Source organism: Camponotus vicinus, unplaced genomic scaffold (assembly GCF_025532165.1).
Source record: "Camponotus vicinus isolate PSW18456_S1 unplaced genomic scaffold, iyCamVici1.0 SCAF_1, whole genome shotgun sequence".
Taxonomy (NCBI): Eukaryota; Metazoa; Arthropoda; class Insecta; order Hymenoptera; family Formicidae; genus Camponotus; species Camponotus vicinus.
The window spans coordinates 26,540,745-26,561,328 of NW_028141945.1; the positions used below are offsets into that span (position 1 = coordinate 26,540,745).

General features: G+C 31.1%; 1 protein-coding gene and 1 long non-coding RNA gene across 2 annotated transcripts; both read right to left on the reverse strand.

The window, feature by feature from the left end:
* Nucleotides 1-3,460: 3,460 nt before the first annotated feature.
* LOC145977639 (uncharacterized) lies at nucleotides 3,461-4,187 on the reverse strand. The gene is made up of 3 exons (XR_014440596.1): nucleotides 4,077-4,187; nucleotides 3,882-4,009; nucleotides 3,461-3,756 (listed from the first exon to the last, which is right to left on the reverse strand). It is a non-coding gene; the product is annotated as an uncharacterized LOC145977639 (long non-coding RNA).
* Nucleotides 4,180-5,515, reverse strand: LOC145977638 (uncharacterized). Its single transcript, XM_083109716.1, has 5 exons — nucleotides 5,258-5,515; nucleotides 4,995-5,160; nucleotides 4,639-4,895; nucleotides 4,314-4,500; nucleotides 4,180-4,239 (listed from the first exon to the last, which is right to left on the reverse strand). Exons 2-4 carry the CDS (start codon nucleotides 5,024-5,026, stop codon nucleotides 4,433-4,435), a joined length of 357 nt encoding a protein of 118 aa, XP_082965842.1. The 5' UTR covers nucleotides 5,027-5,160; nucleotides 5,258-5,515; the 3' UTR covers nucleotides 4,180-4,239; nucleotides 4,314-4,432.
* Nucleotides 5,516-20,584: the final 15,069 nt, after the last annotated feature.

Here is a 20,584-nt window from a genome sequence, read left to right on the forward strand (position 1 = left end):
ATATAATAATAACAACCATTTTTGGTAGAATTTTATTCTTGCATTATTACAAAATAATCGGCATCAGCCGATTTTACTAAAGAAGTAACACCATTATAGTTAATAATTGATTTAATATTATAACATTCAAAAATTTTCCATTTTGTTGAAAATGAAACGCGATAGGCATATAAATGTCTCGAAAAACTGTTTCTAAAATTTGTAAAATAAAAAACGGTTTTTTTACATTATTTAAACAAATAAAATGTATCATCCCAAAAACAGGTAATAAATCTTTTACACTTAAGGTTAACACAAATTTTGGCTTAAATAAAATGCTTTGAATTTTAATCCATGACACAATTGTGTAAGTTTCTGGTAAATATTCTTTAAATAAATTAAAATGAGGATAAAAATATATAGCATCTGTAGAAATACTTGGTCCGAGTAACATTTCGTCAGATAATGAAATTTCATTAAGTAATCTATCATTCAGTTTTAATAAATGTTTCAAAGCAAGAGTAAGTGGTAAATTTTTTCTACTAGTAATTATATGTGATTCTATCTTAAACTCTTTGTGTTTTGCTTCGAAACGCATACACCAAAGATTCACTAGAGGTCCTACACGAAGCATAAGTCGTGTGTAATGCAACATATTATGATGTTTTGTTTTCAAAGTGTTTCCAAATAATCTAACATAAATTTCATGATGTTCCGTTTCCAAACATTGCAAATATTCAACTTCTTGCAATAAAAATGATCTAGCGTTTAAAATATCAATTATCGCTCTAAGAGTAAAATACAGTTTCCAATGAGAATCATCTGGAGGCACAAGATCGCCAATAATAAGGCCAAAATATTTCATAAAACGTATTACCTGAGATACAGAAAAACCCAAACGATAATTATTTAATTTTTCTCTCTTCAAAAAAGGAATTCGATTGCTCAATTCACTTACGCCAAAGTCAAAAGCTCCGATACGACCATTTAGATCTTGAAGTGTAAAATACTTTAAATTTACAATGTAGTGTAATAAAATTTGAGACAAATCGTATTCGCAAACTCCTTCTTAAATATCATGCATGATATCAAGGGCACTGTTCTCCAAAATATGAAAATCTTCTATTTCGTTAAATACACATTCTTCCTGTATTCCAGATGTACTAACATCATTTTTTTCAACATCAAGTTTGTAATTTTCCATATTACGTAAAAGTTCGGGTTTTTCATAAGTTGCACTCAGTAATTCGTTACGAGATATTTTACACACTGAACATGGATTATTGGCTGAAAAAGACTGAACAAAACCACCTATTTCGTGACGACCAAGATTATCTGCTACAAATAAGAGACAATTTACATAAATATCGATATTGTCATTCGTCGTGTAAACTGGATGCGTATGTAGAAATTTTAATTCTTTAATGAGTGGTCTAAAGACGTTTCTATTGCCAAAATCTTTTCGATGATTACTATTAAATAATAATGCAACCCGTATATTAACAAGATGAGATTGAGCATTTGGAGGTATACATGGTAAAGAATAATATACAGCACCAATTTTTTGAGTGCCAGTTTTTGAGCCAAGTGGGTCATTCACTTCAAATTCATCATAATAATATATAAGAGGAATAATTATTCTGGTTGGATACTTTTGTTGTAATTTTTTGAATAATTCAGCCTGAATTATATTTGAAATTCCATTCGATTCTAATGATAAACTTTGCATATAGTTTAAAATTTGTTGTAAGAAATCAGGTAGAGCAAATAATTTTTGTATAACTGATTGTATAGATACATATTGACCGGTCACATTAGTGGGTACAATTACATAATTTGATTCAATTTTTTTACCAATAGTTTGTTGTCCAATTACGTACGATTCTGGTTCTATTAAAGTACCTCGTTCTTTAAAGTATTTAAATCGTTTGAATTCTGAATCAAGTGAATCGAATGGATTTTCAAATAAGTTGAAGACTTGCTCAATATTATACTGGATTGCATCGACATTTTTGGTAAAATTTAGAACATTTGGCTTCAGATATGAAAATATTATTTTGTTGACAAATGTACGTGTAGAATCAACAATCGTTTGCACATGCGTTCTATTCATTGACAATTCATTATAAAAACTAGATACAAACTTTGCAACTTTATGTTGTAATTATTTTTTTAAGTCAATAGGATTCTGTTCAGTATTGTCAAAATCATTAATAAATTCTTGTTCACTTTCAAATGAGTCGGAAGTAAGACCAAAATCTCTGTTACTATTATCACTTGGGGCTGGTATATCAACAGCAGAAATTCTTAATACATTTAAAGATCTTTGATTATCTTCTGAATGATCAATAATCAAATGATTTTTAAAAACATTAATATTTTGAAAAATGCGGTAACAGTCATTTTGCATACATGTGAAACGATTGATACATGTTTCAAATTTGTGAATTACAGAAAAATGACGAATAAACAGATCAATATTTTTGAATCCTCTCTCACATAAGTGGCAACGGAACATCATGAATGATAGAATCACAAACGCAAGATTTATTTATTTACTTCTAAAAAAAGAAACTTATTAAAATAGAAAATAAGATTTTAAATAGCTTGAAAGCAATTCACACATATACATATCAATATTACTTTTAAACTTTTATAACTACATTTAACGCTTAACGACATTTCAACCTATATATTTTTGGAAACAGTCAAACTACTATACATAATATAATATATAGAATTATAACGTAATAAAATATATAGAATAGGGATGTTAAATATCGAAACAATTTGCTTGTTGATACTATCGATAGTTTTCAAAATCCTTGTCGATACTATCGACAAATATCGATAATTTTATTAATTGTTTGTTTATTTTTTTTAATTTTAGGTTCTCTAGATTGCAGGTGGTTTATATATATTATATATTTATATTATATGTTTAGTATATATCCGTTGTCTACTAATTATAATAAATAGTAAGACGATAAGAGCAAAAGACGACAGTAGCGAAAGACAACAAAAGCGAAAGACAATAATATTTGAAACGCATCACTACATGTCGATATACAATGGCATCGAGTCGTGGTTTTTACACAATGTTACCGTCAAAGGCCGTGTTCAGAAATCCTACATGAAAACTATCGATAGTCATGGATAAATTATTTTCCTTATCGACAACTATCGACTGTTAGTGCTTGTCGATAGTATCGATAAATATCGATAAACTTAGCATCCCTAATATAGAATTTAACACAATGACAATTATCTTAAAATTGTGTTAAACTAAATTACAAATTGAACATAATCAATTATTATTAAATCAATTAATGAATGCATAAATATCAAAATTTTATATTAACGAAAATTTCTTTCTTTTATTGTAATAAATGATAAATCAAATTCTCAATCTAAATTGATATCATATGTTATATTTTGTCTTTAAAGTCTGTTCAAAAGATTGATTAAATTCATGACAGATTTGTCATACTTATCCCATTCTATTGTTCGCCCATAAATATATTTTTGTATAAAAAGCCAAACTTGTTCACAGGCGGATGGATATTTGACATTAAGAACTTGAAAAATCTTGTACAGGATATCAACAGCTTTTAACACATTTTCCATTTTATACATTATATCATTAATGATGATATAAAATGTCTCAATTGCAGTTAATTGTGAGCCTATTGCAATTATATATGGCTGTAGAGTTTCTTTCTGTTTAATGGCTCTCTCTTGTCTTCGACGTTTTATTCTTTCTAATTCCCCTGGAACCTATAAATTTAAATTATTATTATTATTAATTTTTAATTAGTATTTACATCATCTTATATAAAGATGAAATTTAATCGATTTCATTAGAATCTGATAACAAAATGTTGATTAAACAAATTTCTCACTTTAATATGACAAATAAAAGCATCCATTGATTCTGCTATAGTAGGTCGCCATATCTTTCTGGTATCTTTAATCGCATTGGAAGGACATAATACCGGTATTAAAGAAATCAATGCAGCATCTCTGCATTCTGTTCAACATAATTAAATAATAATGAAATTAATTTTTTTTTAATCATATACTAAATATTTTATTACCATCTCCTTTTTCATATAATTGGATCTCTTCAAGTTGCTTCGCAAAAGTTTTATCTTTTACGATTCAATTTTCTAATAATGTTTCTAATTTTTTAGATAGTTCGGGCCATTCGTTGTAAATATTAGATTTTTCATTAATTAAAGCATTATAATCAGCATCCAACTGAAAAAAGAAACTACATATATAATACAAATTTTTAAAAAGAAATATGTAAAAATAAATTTTTCATTACATACAAGCATGTAACTGAATTCTTGTTTGAGCACTGGGTATTCATTAAAAATGTCATAAACATTTCCTTTTTGTTTTATAAAACTTTGATGTCTCAGTTCACGAGATCCATTCCAATGTTTTTTTACAGACGATCAAGGTGCTGTATTTTATACCGCAACCATTGCAGATGTATTTCGCAAACATGTTTAGCTATATTTATATTTTAATTTAATAATTTAGTTTTAAACTTAAAAATCTTTTACAAGATATATCGTAATATTAATTAAATTTGTAACGTATCTAAAAAAATATAACTTACAGAACTAACTACATATATTCTATTATTACCTTCAGAATTAATGCTTAGTTCAATATCTGAATTACTAATGTTTTCAGTAGTTCTCTTTCGTTTTCTTTCTATAAGTCCAATTTGTCGACATTCATCAAGTTTATTTCGGTAAAAATCCGGTAATTTTCCTTTCGATATTTTTTGGAAAGGTCCTTGAGATTTTGGTGGAACATAATAAAATGCCTGTTGCTCATTTGGAAACAAATTCTGGATCTTTTTCGATAAAATGTCAAAATCAGCATTCAACAAACGAACTCTACGAACATTAGAATACATTTATATGATATATATATTAATAATATAAATATAGAATAAATATTTTATATATACATATGTATGTATATTTAGCAATTACATTTCTGTCCCGTCCACAGATTTTGCAAACATAAATTGAGTAACAAAAAGTTCGGTCAACTTCCTACGTTTGGTTTCATCGAGTATGTTATGCTTTTCATAAAATTTTATAATAATTTGTCCATCTATAAAACTTAGTAACAGTTTTCTCAAATCCTATTAAAATGCTAAAAAGAAATATTTGTAAAATATTTATAAAATTTGTAAAATATTTATAAAATTAATAAAATATTTATAAAATTGTATTTTGCATGAAAACATTACCGCATTTTGAATTGATGTAGAATGATTTAAGGTGTATGAAATGTTAGATTTGTTCTGATTGTTATTACTTTTTTCTAACCCACTTTCCTTAATATTATCACATTCCTTTAGTGCTGAATTTTTATTATCTTCTTCGGTACTCGTACATTCATCTGATGAATCGTTTAATATATTTCCAGTGTTATAATGTTTACTATGAAAGTCATCAATTGAAGTTGTGTTTAATATTTGTGTTGTTTTATCTTTCAAGGGATTTCTTTGTGCACACGATGTCTAAAAAAACAAAACAAAAGCATTAATAAATACATTTCTTTCAATTAAGTAATTATATTTTATATTTATTGTTTACAACTCGATTTTTTATTTATATATATATATTTTTTTTATATATTTTTATACATAACTATTTATATTTTTATATATAACTATTTTAAATATTTTATATATATATTTTATAATTTTATATATTTTTTATACATTTTATATATTTTATTGTTTTATAATATTTATTGCTTTATTTTTATTAGTTATTCAAATTTTGAAGAAAAGAAATATTTTATTAAACATACCGAAGGTTGTGCATCAGGTTAATAACTATATAAACTAATAAACTAATAAACTACAGGATAATTTAAAAAATCTTGCTTCTTTTTGCTTATTTGATTCTTGAGGCTCTTTTTCATTATTTTGACATTGTAACTGTATCAATTGATTATCATCATTGTCGTCATTTGATACTATTAGTAATTTTTCCTATAAAGGTAGCAGATATTAATTTTTCCAAACATTTACAATTTAATTCATTCTTTATTGTTTTTTAATATTTCGAAAAGCATAAAAATTTTTATCTTATCAATTTTATACTGTCTATCAATAATCTCCTTTTCTCAAGAAAACAGCGAATCTCTCCAATCGTAGTTATTATTCGTGCTATTTCAATTTCACTTATATTCAGAAAAGCTTCTTTATCAATGTCTTCCTCTAAAACATGAGATACGAATAAAAGAATTAAAGAAAATTAATATTGTTTAACGATTAAACTTAAATCTAGCCTTGTTTTCATTTACAATTATTTAAACCGTATCGGTCAATACAGTCCCGGACAAAATGATAGCACACGTGTGCTATCTTTCATTGCTCGGAAACTACGTAGAATTCTTCAAATGTAAAAAATAGTACATAATGATTACGACGCAAGAAAAAGGAACTTGTTATTAAACAAGAACGTCCTTACTAATATTCGCAGTTCGCAGGAGAAACACGTAAATACAGAGGGCGAAATGATAGCACATTTTCAAAATCTATAGAGAAATTTATTATTAAAGCACAATTAATATGAAAATTAATAATGAGTATAACCTCCCTGATTCTCAACGAATTCAATCATTGGATTGGGTAATGATTTAAAAAGTTTTCTTATCAACTCCTGAGATAAATTGTCCCACACTTTCACGATAGATACTTTTAAGTCGTGGATGTTATCGTACTGCATTCTTGTATACAGCACGTGCAAGTTCACCCCAGCAATTTTCGATAATGTTCAAATCAGGTGAGCGTGCAGGCCAAGGCAAAACTTCAATTTTTTGAGATGTAAAATATGCATTAACAATTTTGGCTTTATGTATGACTGCATTATCGTGTTGAAAGATGAAATTGCCTTTTGTGATGTTCTGTGCATGTTTACTTATTTGCTCAGATATCAACTCAATATATTTTTTGCTGTTCATTTTGCCATTAATGAATTGTACATCAGTTTTGCCTCTGCAACCGATTCCGGCCCAGATCATCACACCGCCACCACCCATCTGTCGTCGCTGTTTCACGATTTTCTCCTTTCGTAGGTCATGATAATAATATGAAAATCCATCAGGACCGTCTAGGTTGAATTTCTTTTCATCTGTGAAAAGAATTCTTTTTCATTTTTTCTTCCACTGAATTCGATCTTTTGCGAACGTTAACCGATCCTTTTTATGTTATTTTGTTAGTGGGGGCTTTTGTTTCATCTTCAGTCGTTGGATAAACTTACACCTCTGAAGAATACGACGTACGCTTCGGATGTTCGCTGTAACACCTGCTTGGCAAGCAATTTCGCGTGATGTTAATGCCGAGTTTGACGCAATTCGAATAATCGCCCGTTTGTTTCGTTCTGATAAGGTTGGTGGCCTTCCAGAACTCTTTTTCTTTCCATAATTTTCCGGATCTTTCAACAAATTATACACTACTTTCCGGCTTCTGTTGATAATTTTCGCAATCTGAGAAACATTCAGATTCTGATTCTTTAGTTCAATTATTTTTCTAATCTCACTTTCATTCAATTTATTTCCGCGGCCCATAATGATAACTAATCGTGTATGACGCGATGCTTGTTATTAACAGCTTGACAAGCCACAAACTACTGAATAACGTCAACATAAAGTTTAAGTGTGCTATCATTTCGCCCTCTATATTTACGTGTTTCTCCTGCGAACTGCGAATATTAGTAAGGACGTTCTTGTTTAATAACAACATTCCTTCTTCTTGCGTCGTAATCATTATGTACTATTTCTTACATTTGGAAAATTCTACGTAGTTTCCGAGCAATGAAAGATAGCACACGTGTGCTATCATTTTGTCCGGGACTGTAAATACACTAAATCTCTCAAAAATGTGTTCTAAATCGACGAAATATATTGAATTATTTATTACACTGGAATGAGTGGAATGCACACTTTTTTTATCGCCGACTAACAATAAGATCGTGAGAGTATAAACAGTCGAATGTTGAGACGAGTCCGTCCTTGTTTTAGGTTACGATCAAACGTGCACTACGAACAGTGATGCCAGAATGGATACGCTGGCAGCAGCAAATTATCTCGCATAGAGAGTATAGCTCAGCGTTCCTGTGGAACAGTCGAGGATCGAGGGGCCGAACGTCGAGCTATATTCTATGTGAAATAATTTGTTGCTGCCAGCGTATCCATTCTAGATTCACTATTCGTAGCGCATGCTTGACTGTAGCCTTAATCAACAATGCAACAATTTGTGTAATATAGGTTAAAGACACTTTCATCGTAAATCAATTATTTCACTCTCGCAAGTTTAACAAACACCCGGCAACAGAAATAAAAAACAGACTAAAAAATGCGTATTCTATAATGTACATATACTTTATACTTTAATGAAACAAGATGTTAACATGTAAATATACTGGGTGTTAAAAAAGTCTGGACACGGTCGAATATCTCGATAAGGAAGTTTTACTAGAAAGTGTTTCAGACAAAAGTTGTATGGCTTCGAAGGGGACATAAGATGGTGTCATTAGTTTGACCTTAAAGAATCACTTGAAGGTTACGTGAAGGTCACCTCAAACTTTTTAAATGGGACACCCTATATTCTTTTACATATTCTTGTAGCTCATTTCAAGAGCTTTCCAAAACATTGTAATTAAGTTAGTTTTCATTAAGTACTTTCCGAGTTATGAGGCTTGAAATCATTTCTTAATTTTATATAAACAATAAAATATCTAGTAAAATATTCATTTTTCGATTATCTTATCTTAATACTTTTATGTACAAAATAATGAGAGGAATCAATTAGTGTAAAGAAAAAACATAGTTGTTTCGAAGAAAAAATATGTAATTTGCAATTAACAATTACATATTTTTTGTTAAAAATAACTATATATTTTCTTTACACCAATTGATTCCTCTCATTATTTTGTACATAAAAGTATTAAGGTAAGATAATCGAAAAATGAATATTTTACAAAGTATTTTACGGTTTATGTAAAATTAAGAAATGATTTCAAGCCTCATAACTTGGGAAGTACTTAACGAAAACTAACTTAATTATAGTGTTTTGGAAAGCTCTCGAGATGAGCTACAAGAATATGCAAAAGCATATAGGGTGTCCCATTTAAAAAGTTGATGGTTACCTTCACGCGACCTTCAAATAACTCTTCAAGGTCAAACCAATGGTACCATGTTATGTCCCCCTCGAAGCCATACAACTTTTGTCTGAAACACTTTCTAGTAAAACTTCCTTATCGAGATATTCGACCGTGTCCAGACTTTTTTAACACCCAGTATGTGTGTGTGTGTGCGCGCGCGCGCGCGTGTGTGTGTATATATATATATATATATATATAATTATAAATTTTTATTAAACACTTCTTTTTAAGATAAATGTACTTAATAATAATTTTTTAAATATTACTTAATAATAAAGTTTTCTAAAGATTATAATTTGCCTGTAAAGAAAAACTAAAGAAATTAAGCAAATAATTTGATTGCGCTAATTTTAATGAATTTTTGAATTTTGTTTTCTCTATGATAAATATGGTTAGTATAAGTAAAATATTTTATACCGTCAACCAAAATGTGTGTACTAAATATTTTGGTGGCAGTCAAAAAAATAATTTTTTCAGTGCAGGCAGGCCAAGTTTTTGTTTGTCACTTTAGTCTTAACTCGTTTAGTCCACGGCCTAATTTCAAAACAACAGTTTCAATTTAGCACAGAACACTTAAATTCAAAATTAGCAATGATATAGTCGACGTTATGGCGCATTAAAGGTTAAATAAAACTATAATATTTACTATTTGCAAGAAAATTTATTATATAATAATGATATTTTATATATTATACAAAATATTTATCATACAAAAATTAAATTTATTTTAAAAACAAATCTCTCCTAATAAATATAAAATGCATTTTAATTTTATGGAAAAAAATCTGTGCATAATATTTTTATGACAAATATTATTTCAAATTACATACTCTGACAAATTTAATTGCTTCTAAATACTCGATTAATTATAATTATTGATTTCATATTTGGTTTTGACTTTTTATTTTTTAGAAGATACTTTTGGAGAAAATTGTTTTCAGTTTGTATTATTTTCTGAGTTTTAGGAATAAATATTTTTTAAGCTTTTTGTTCCATACAAATTAGCATATTTTTTATGTGGCGTATTTTTTACAATTGTCAGGTATTTTTAATGAGGTCAATAAATATATTAGAAAAAATTACTTCTCTTGTTTGCACCATTCTGGGATACTTTTATAATCTTTAATCACTGTAGTATTTTTTTCTCGTTTGCTGCACTATTCCGCGTAACTCTTCTAATCTCACATATGCATAATCATCCATATGATGATATGTGATTTTATCTTTTAAAGCGTTTTCCACATTATAGCGAATAATCGAACATGCGCGACGTGAACACCAGTTGAGAGAGAAAATCGCTTCCTGTTTATGTGTACGAGCGTACGTACGTGAGTCTGAACCTGGAAATTATAGAAAAAAATGGAAAATGCCACAATTCTATCATGTAATTCAATATGCATCATTTCTCAAGATTAACTGCACCAATCTTATTCAAACTGAAATCGCAATCGAAAGCTTGTATTCACATTATATCATAAAAGTGTCGTTAGGTTTTTGATTACGGCTTTTGTTTTTGAAATATCTTTTCGAAAGTTTACTTGATAAAAAATTCCGGGTAAGTTACTTGATAGCGCCGTGATTGCAGATAGGAAAAATCGTTAATAAGCCAAAAAGAATATTTATGCACTTTTGCTTCCTCATTGCTTGACTACGTGGGCTAAGAATCTTCTGTAATCTTTTAGAAAGAAACATAAAAAGAATGAGGCTAATTAATTATTAATGTTTATTAATTGGCTATTAATTTTTAATTGATTAAATAAATTATTAATTATTAATTATATTGAATTATATTGCTATTATGTGTTATAAGGTTTAAAGCAAAGTAAGAAAAATACTATTATTAAATTATCGATTATACAGTGAGATCTTTATGATAAATAATTATTATATTCGAAAGTATGCGGAAAAGAGCCACGTATTACATTACCATGGGTGTGTACATCTATATTAATGTATCATTCTTGTTGGTGTTACAAAAATTTGGAAGTCGTCAGTCAGAGAATAATGTTAAAAACTTAAATTCTGATTGCTTATTAATAAATAATTTTAAAAAAATAAGAAAAATAAAATAAAATCAAACTGTAAATAAATAAAAAAAATGTGTTTACATGAAAGGAAGGTCAGATTTGTTCTTATCTTTATTAAGGGGAAAATCGATACGAAAAGATCAAAAATAGCATTCAATTCTCGAATATATTCTTAAGTTAAAATTGAATATTTAGATCGTAAAATTTATTTGACAAGATTAAACTATATTAATATTCGGATATTAATATTCATCTATGTCGGTTTTTTCCATTCTTGCGATCGAACGTGATTTATTTAATAGTTATTTTAATTTTCATTAAATAAATAAACATAATGAAATATAAAAATGTCACAGACGGCCTCCGCAAGTCTGCCAGCCGAATCGGATAACCGTAATCGGGATCAGAGCTCGGGAGAATAACAGTGAAAAAAAATGCGATTTGTTTCGTGTCAAAATAAATTAAAATAAAATTTATATACGTCCTTTGATGTGTGTGTGTGTGTGTGTGTGTGTGTGCGCGCGCGCGCGTGTACAAGTGTACAAGTATGAATAAGTGTGTGTGTGTGTGAATGCATAATATGTGCTCGTGTATTTGAACATGATTTTCTAATTGTACGCAGTGTAATTGTACAAGCGTGTGTATTAGACATGAGTGTGTATTAGAAGACGATAATGCTGTCGATTGTGCGCATCACAAATATTAAAATGCGTGCCGGTGTAATTACAGTTGCCGGAAACAATTATAACTAAAATTTAAAAAAGTAATGTCTTTCAAAATCTATAAATGAACAAAGTATTTGAATGTAAAAAGATAAAGTTGTTTTCTCTCACCTATATTGAAGAGAAAAACGATATATAGAATGATATAAGAAACGATATAAGAAGATTGAACATAGATTTCAGTTTTATTATATTCATAAATTAAAATTAAAAATTTTTATTTTGCGATTGTATATGATATGTATTGTATATTCATTAATTTATTTAATTTTTCGTAAATAATTAATTATAATAAATATAATATTATATTATAATAAATATAAGAATAATAAAATTAAGAAGCAAGAAATGTCGATACGATCACAACTCCAATAAGAAAAATATGATATATATAATATATATATATATATATATATATATACATATATATACTGGGTGATCCCGAAAAACCTTCCGTCTGTAAAATGACGTATTCCTGACACCATTCTAAGACAATTTTTCCTTTACCAAAATTTGATTTGAAGCGTAGTTTTTGAATTATGAGCAAAAATAGTTAGTAAATCACGCGTCGGGCAGGCAGGAGTGGCGCGGCGTGCCGCTAGCCCAGGCGCAGCTGAGCGCCCGACGGGTGATTACCACCGCATGAGTCGCTAACTATTTTATCTTATAACATAAAATTATGCTTTAAATAAAATTTTGGTAAAGAAGAAAATGTCTTAGAATTACGTCAGAAATACGTGTTCCTTAAAATAACGTTATTTTAATAATGAAAAGTTGTTCCGGATCGCCGGCCGTCCGACGTTGCAATCAGCTGATTGCTACACGCGATGTGTGTATGGCGGAGTGTGTGCGTAAGAGAGAGAGAGAGAGAGAGAGAGAGAAAGAGAGGGAGAGTGGGAGGGTAGAAGGCACAGACATTCATACACACGCACGCACTTTTTTCTCGCTCTCTTTCTCTCTTTTACGCAACACTCATACACGCTCTCACTCACTCACTCACTCACTTATTCTTACCTTAATAATGAGATTCTTCATACTGCTGATAAATAGCAGTGCTCAGTGTGTTGCACGATAATAATCGTCGTCGACGAGACGTCGTTTCTTCAACACGCAGTCTGACACAAATAAGCGAAGTTTTTTCTTTCATCACTTTCGACACTTTTACAAATTTACTCGCGCACTTAATCACTCACGATTGATAAAAGGAGGAATTTACCAACGGTTACGGTACAAATTTAATAAACGGTTAACGCATTTAATTATTAATTACACACTCGATTAAAGAAACGCGTTAACAGAACGCGATACTCGATGCAAAGCGCGCGACGCGACGACCGACGACAAGCAGATCAGGTTAGTACTAGCGCCTCTAGCGGCTAGAGGCGCTAGTACTAACCTGACCTGCTTGTCGTCGGTCGTTGCGTCGCGCGCTTTGCATCGAGGATCGCGTTCTGTTAACGCGTTTCTTTAATCGAGTGTGTAATTAATAATATATATATATATATTGTTACGCCCGGGGCGGGGACTTCGATAAATATCGAAGTCGCGCGGTAAGAGATCGGCCGCTCGCGGGACGCGCTAAATAAACAAGCACTTAAAGAAACTAATGAACTTTAATGCACTGCACAATTACAACACAAACGGTAACTGAGAACATAAATACACAATATTAATAACACGGATCGACTCGTAAGAGAAACGCGTCCACACAGCCTGACAGCTGGCTCCAGACTCAAATGACAGCCGCCGCTGTCAACAACCTCTTGACAACGGACTTCTTCTCTTTCCACGACGGACTCGACCGCGACCCGAACCAGGGACGTAACACTTGCTCCCCTCTCGAAAGATTGTCGTCCCGACAATCACGTTGTGGTAAGTCTTTAAAGGAATCTCGTCGTATTTCAGCTCCCGACGTGTTTCCATGTTCTCCCTGAACTGCTGTTGCAGGTTACCGAACCACACATCTTCTTGGGATCAAACGACTTCACAGATTCCAACGACTTCACTGATTTTCTCCTTAGAGAAAAATCTTCAGGCAAGAGGGGGGTGACCTTCCGTGGACCCTTTGTTCTCCAAAGAGAACTTCTCAAGCCTCTGCCTCGGCATTTGCCCTCCGTCCCGCGGGAAAACCACGGCTCAAAAACCGCGGGCGAGGCAGTCTTCGTCCTCTAATGTTCAAATAATTCCTTTTATTTTCCTTTCTGACTTCCTCTCCTTCCTTCCTTAATCTTTCTTGTCAAATTTGGAATTGTTTCCAAAATTTCTTTTCCTTAAACAACAAAAATAATTAAACGAGTAAAAAGCACCAAACTCTTTTATCCAAAACTTTCTTTTCGAGCCTCGGATGTAGAACCATTTCCTAATCAAAATAAATCCGGAAGTCCCTCCCACAACACTTCGAAGATTAGTCTACCAATTAGAATTCATTCAGAAGACAATAAGAATCAAAACAACCATTATTAAAACAAGCACTGGAAATTACGAATATTGCCATCCAGGCATTCTAATGAAAGAATTAATCCCCTATTCAAGATACATCCGGGCCCGCCCCTTTTTTACACACACTGGCTGCAAATAAATTTTCATTAACACAGTTTCAACAAAGTTTTAAAACACTTCTTTTATTAATAATTTTATTTTCCACGGCAAAATTCATTCTTCTACTTCTCTTTTTTAGAGGGACACTCCGCCCGAAAATGGCCTGAGTCACCACACTTCCAACATTCCTGAGATTTATTTTCGTCTTTTTGATTAAATTTACTTTTCAAGAAACTACTTTCTTGGATGACTTTTACAGCCATCGCTCTTTCCACCGCGAGTTTTAAAGAAGTGATATTTTCTAACTGAAGAGTTCTTCTTAGGAAACCGTCCGATAGCGCAGCTATAAACTGGGCACAAGCGATCTTATCCCTCACTTCGTGAGAACACTCAGGGTAAGCAAGACGCGAAAGCCTCTCCAGATCTGCACCCAAAGTGGCCAAATCTTCCGAACTCTTTTGTTTTCTGTTAGTAAACTGGGTATAGTAAGTCTGGGCCAAATGCCCCTCCCCGAAACGCAACTCTAACTTCGATTTCAGCTCGTCGAATTTTAGATTCTCTATTTCAAAAATCCCATCCAAAATCGAACGTGCCTTTCCCCTCAAACAAGCAGCCAAGGCCACGGTTTTCTGTGAATCGCTCCAGTTATTTGCCCGCGCTATCAAAACGAATTGAGTGAGAAACTCACGCAAGGGGACACTCCCGTCATAATTATCGGTTTTTAATTTTAGGCCCAAGCCGGGATTCGAATTTTCTAATCGCGGACTATTATAAGAAGGACTTAGCTGTTGATCCTGTCGTAATCTCCCCTCCAGACGTCGGAGCTCGCTGTCTCGCTCCCGAAGCTGCGCCTCAAATTCGGCTCGCATCTGCAAGCGTTCCTCTCGCAGCTCCCGGATCTCTCCCCCCCGGATCTCTCGCATCGCCGCCTGAAGCGTGATCGTCTCTGCCGACGGGCTGGGAGTCGCAGTTCGTATCCTCTTTCGTGTAGAGACGCCCGTGGCTGGATCCTGTCGCCCGATGTTTGTCGTCGACATTCTAAATTCAGAGTCCTCACAAAGTTGGCAAAATCACGTTCCGGTTGATCCTTCAGTATCCCGTCGATCCCGGACGAGCCCCCAAAATGTTACGCCCGGGGCGGGGACTTCGATAAATATCGAAGTCGCGCGGTAAGAGATCGGCCGCTCGCGGGACGCGCTAAATAAACAAGCACTTAAAGAAACTAATGAACTTTAATGCACTGCACAATTACAACACAAACGGTAACTCAGAACGTAAATACACAATATTAATAACACGGATCGACTCGTAAGAGAAGCGCGTCCACACAGCCTGACAGCTAGCTCCAGACTCAAATGACAGCCGCCGCTGTCAACAACTTCTTGACAACGGACTTCTTCTCTTTCCACGACGGACTCGACCGCGACCCAAACCAGGAACGTAACAATATATATATATATATATATATATATATATATATATATATATATATATATATCGGTGTGTGTATTTCAAAATTATGTATAAATATTTTTAAATTTTTCTCCATGAAAGTATTATGATATTGTGGACATTATAAAATTAAAAGTGTAATGTTTATAAATAAATTATATTTTATCTTTCATGTTATGAAAAGTAAAATATAATAAGAATATATGTAGAATTATATGGCAATAAATTTGTGTGAAACATTTTAACTAGTCAAACTTTTTGTTGATGAATTGATTAACTAGAATTTCCACAACAGTTTCCACTACATTAATTCCCAATTTCGATTCAATGATTCTCAATTTAGCGCTCGTTATGTGCAATGTACTACAGAATTCAAGAATATAAACAAGAAAATAAACTTTACGAATCTCATATTATGTATTAAACTTAAACATATGCGTATCTCCTACAAGGTATTGTGTACAGGCTGTCACAAAAAGATCGGGAAATATTTCATAAAACGTGAATGTTTTAAAAAAATGTTTAATACAAACGGAAGGTTGTAAGATTTAAAAAAATCTATTTAGCCTCAGTTTGATCTCGACGCTGCAAAGGTCAAGATAAAATCAACATGAATTTTTTAAATTATTTTTTAAATTAAATCCTTTATTTTTTATTGCATATTCTTATAATCTTTTTTGAGACTTTTACAAAATATTATCCCATTAAAAAGAAAGTAGAAAAATATGAAGATAAAATTTATCCTATGTACATAAAAACTGTGATATGTGCCAATATGTAAAACAAAAAAGCTTAAAAAAATTGTTTATTCTTAATTCTTAAATAAAAAATGACATAAAAAACTTTTATGAAAAAAAAAATACTCCCTACTGCTACCAACAAAAGTACAACGTTTAAATTATTATAAAAAAAGTTTAATAAATAAAAAAAGTAAAAATAAGAAAAAGCCTGCTCCGGCCCTATCTTAGGGTCCATCCGCCACTGCTATTTGGTACAGTGGGGATTTTAGTATATACTAGAGGGATCTTGGGGGATGTCACTCTACGGCGTTGTGCTCGTCGATGCCGTTTCATACGGAAGGCCAGTCGGAAGCCAGCATGCACGCGAATACCTCCACCGGCACTTATTTGGTCAGCGAGCGACCTTTCAGGGATCCTCCGTGGCAATCGGCATTGCATCCATCGAGTCAGATACCAACATCGCTCTGGAGTCATATATCACTGTGTTAAAAAGCAGCATTAGGTGTGAGGTCTGGATAGCTCAGTGGTCTAGAGCAGTTGCCCGGAAAGCGAAAGACTCGGGTTCGATTCCCGATCCAGCCATTTGCGCCTCACATATTTTTCTAGTCTGCGAATATTGTTTTTCTAGCAATTATTCGTTAGACTGAAAAATGTGTGAATGCTCTCTCCACAGGATATGCGTCGATGCCGTTGCCACGGATGGATTCTGTCGCTCGTTGATCAAATGGGCGCAAAGACACGTCCGACTTCCTCCCACATACATCCCTATCTTTCTCTGGATTATAATGATAAATAATAAATTAAAAAGTAGATATAAAATAGTAAAAAACATAATAAGTAATAAAATAAAAAGTAAAAAGGAAAAAGTTTAATAAAAAACAACAAATAAAAATCTAAAATAAAAAATAATTAAATGAATAAAAAAAATAAAAAACGAAAAGTAAATAAAATAAAACAAAAATATTAAGTAATAAAAAAAATATTTCACAAATATTTAATATTTAATAATAAAAATATAAGCTTAGAAAAGTTTGAAATAATATCTATTTTTAAATATTAGTACAATTAACTTCAAACTATTATTAAATACTACATTTAAAAAATTATACATATATATGAGAAGTAATTATTATTTCAATTTATTCTTATTTGAATTGACTCTTTTCACATATTTAGTGTAATATAATTTACAAAGGCTTAAGATTTTAGAATTAAATAATCCCCTAAAAAAATCTTATAAAGGTAAAAAAAATACGCCAAGTACATAAAAAAAATCAAAAAATCTAAAAGAGTGATAAAAATAAAATATTTAAAAACCCGATATGAGATCGATACTATTAGCCAAGTACAATAAATTGATATGTGATATTAATTCGTAATCGATACTAAATGAGTTAAGATTTCTTTAATTTCTAAAGCATTTTTTATATGATGTATATAATTTAAAAAAGCTGCCTGTTGCACATTCGTAGTCTAAAGCTTATTTTATAAAAATGTAAATTGTACTTACTAAATGAAAGGATTAACAAATATATATTGTATATATGTATATTGTATAATCAAATTTTTTATTTCATTCATGATATGTAAACGACGGAGCGGGAAGGGGGGCACGCCAAGTTTTCATATCTTACTTCGACCTGAAGGTCATTTATGCGATTTAGAATTTGTGTAAAACTTTTTTAAATTATATACATCATATAAAAAATACTTTAGAAATTAAAGTAATCTTAACTCATTTAGTATCGATTACGAATTAATATCACATAATTTATTGTACTTGGCTAATAGTATCGATCTCATATCGGTTTTTAAATATTTTATTTTTATTACTCCTTTAGATTTTTTTATTTCTTTTATGTACTTGGCGTATTTTTTTACCTTTATAAGGTTATTTTTAGGGGATCTCACTGCTTTTTGTAAAAAATATTATTTCTACAGAAAATATATGTTAGATTTTTTAAAGATATTTTTTTATATACTTGACGTATTTTATTTTACCGTTATAAGATTGTTTCTAGAGGGATATCACCACCTTTTTGTAAAAATTTATATTATTTCTGCAAAAAATATATACGCATTTTTAAAAATCTACTAAGGGTAAGTCGCGTATTTTTACAAGGTTTTATTTTCTAGATATTACAGTTCACTCCCAAGGAGTGGTTTTTGAATATTGTTATAATACGATAAATTAGTCTCCTTAGAAGTCTTATCTAACAGCACAGTTTTTATATTTTTATGATACCATTTTCGAGATAGATTAGATTTTGCCCCCAAGAGGTTTTTGAAAATTGTTATGCGATAAATTAATCTCTCACACGTATACACACACATATACACATATCACACGTATGCATACACATGTACATAAATAGTTTTGTTTCTTAAAGCATTTTTGCATACTAAAGCGAATAATCATATATGCGCGGTATGAACGCAGCTTGAGGGACAAAATCGCTTTGAATGTGTGCGTGCGAAGATACGTTCATGAGTCTGAACCTTATGAATGAAAATGAAAAATATCACAATTCTGACATGCGATTATCATTTCTCGGGATTGACTGCACGGATTTTATTCAAACTGGTCACAATCGAAAGCTTGTATTCATATTATATCATAAAAGTGTCGTTAGGTTTTTAATTACGACTTTAGTTTCTGAAATATTTTAATCGAAAGTTTATGTGACGTCATTTAACGTAAAATTCCGGATAAGCTACTTGGTAGCGCCGCGTCGAGAACAGTGACTCTCAATGCTCAGATCTAATTTTTTATCAGTTTTTTATGTACTTAGCGTCGCGACGCTACCGCGTTGCTTGATACTAACAAATTACTTTGCTACATTGTAATTATTATTAATTTATATTTTACAAGAGCAGTCGGGAGATGCCGCGATAAATTTAAAAACATACGCGCATACATACACACATTCATGTATACACGCCGAACACACCACCTAGCGCGGCGTCTCCCGACTGCTCTTGTAAAATATAAATTAATAATAATTACAATGTAACAAAGTAATTTGTTAGTATTATTTAATTCTAAAATCTTAAGCCTTTGTAAATTATATTACGCTAAATATGTGAAAAGAGTCAATTCAAATAAGAATAAATTGAAATGATAATAATTACTTCTCATATACAGGGTGTTTCATTTTAATCCGACCAGTCGAATATCTCGAAAACCAAGCCCGGGAGAGAAAAATATTTCAGACAAAAGTTGTTTGGTTTCGAGGGGGCCATAAGATGGTGACAATGATTTGACCTTGAACAGTCATTTGAAGGTCAGGTGAAGGTCACTTCAATTTTTCTAAATGGAACACCCTATATATTTCTACACATTCTTGTAGCTTATCTCGAGAGCTTTCCAAAACACTATAATTAAGTACCTTTTCGTTAAGTACTTTTTGAGTTATGAGGCTTGAAATAATTTCTTAATTCTACATAAACCGTAAAATATCTAGTAAAATATTCATTTTTCGATTATCTTACCTTAATACTTTTACGTACAAAATAATGAGAGGAATCAATTGGTGTAAAGAAAACACATAGTTATTTTTAAGAAAAAATATGGAATTGTTAATTGCAAATTACATATTTTTTCTTCAAAACAATTATGTGTTTTCTTTACCAATTGATTCCTCTCATTATTTTGTACATAAAAATGTTAAGGTAAGATAATCGAAAAATGAATATTTTACTAGATATTTTACGGTTTATGTAGAATTAAGAAATTATTTCAAGCCTCATAACTCAAAAAGTACTTAACGAAAAGGTACTTAATTATAGTGTTTTGGAAAGCTGTCGAGATAAGCTACAAGAATGTGTAAAAATATATAGGGTGTTCCATTTAAAAAAATTGAAGTGACCTTCACGTGACCTTCAAATGACTGTTCAAGGTCAAATCATTGTCACCATCT

Coding starts and splice junctions, on each gene's coding strand:
- LOC145977638 (XM_083109716.1), bottom strand. CDS start 5,026: ATGTTTGCAAAATCTGTGGACGGGACAGAAAT. Junction 4,896..4,994: donor TCTGTGGACGGGACAGAAAT/GTAATTGCTAAA, acceptor TAATGTTCGTAG/AGTTCGTTTGTTGAATGCTG. Junction 4,501..4,638: donor ACTAAGCATTAATTCTGAAG/GTAATAATAGAA, acceptor ATATAAATATAG/CTAAACATGTTTGCGAAATA.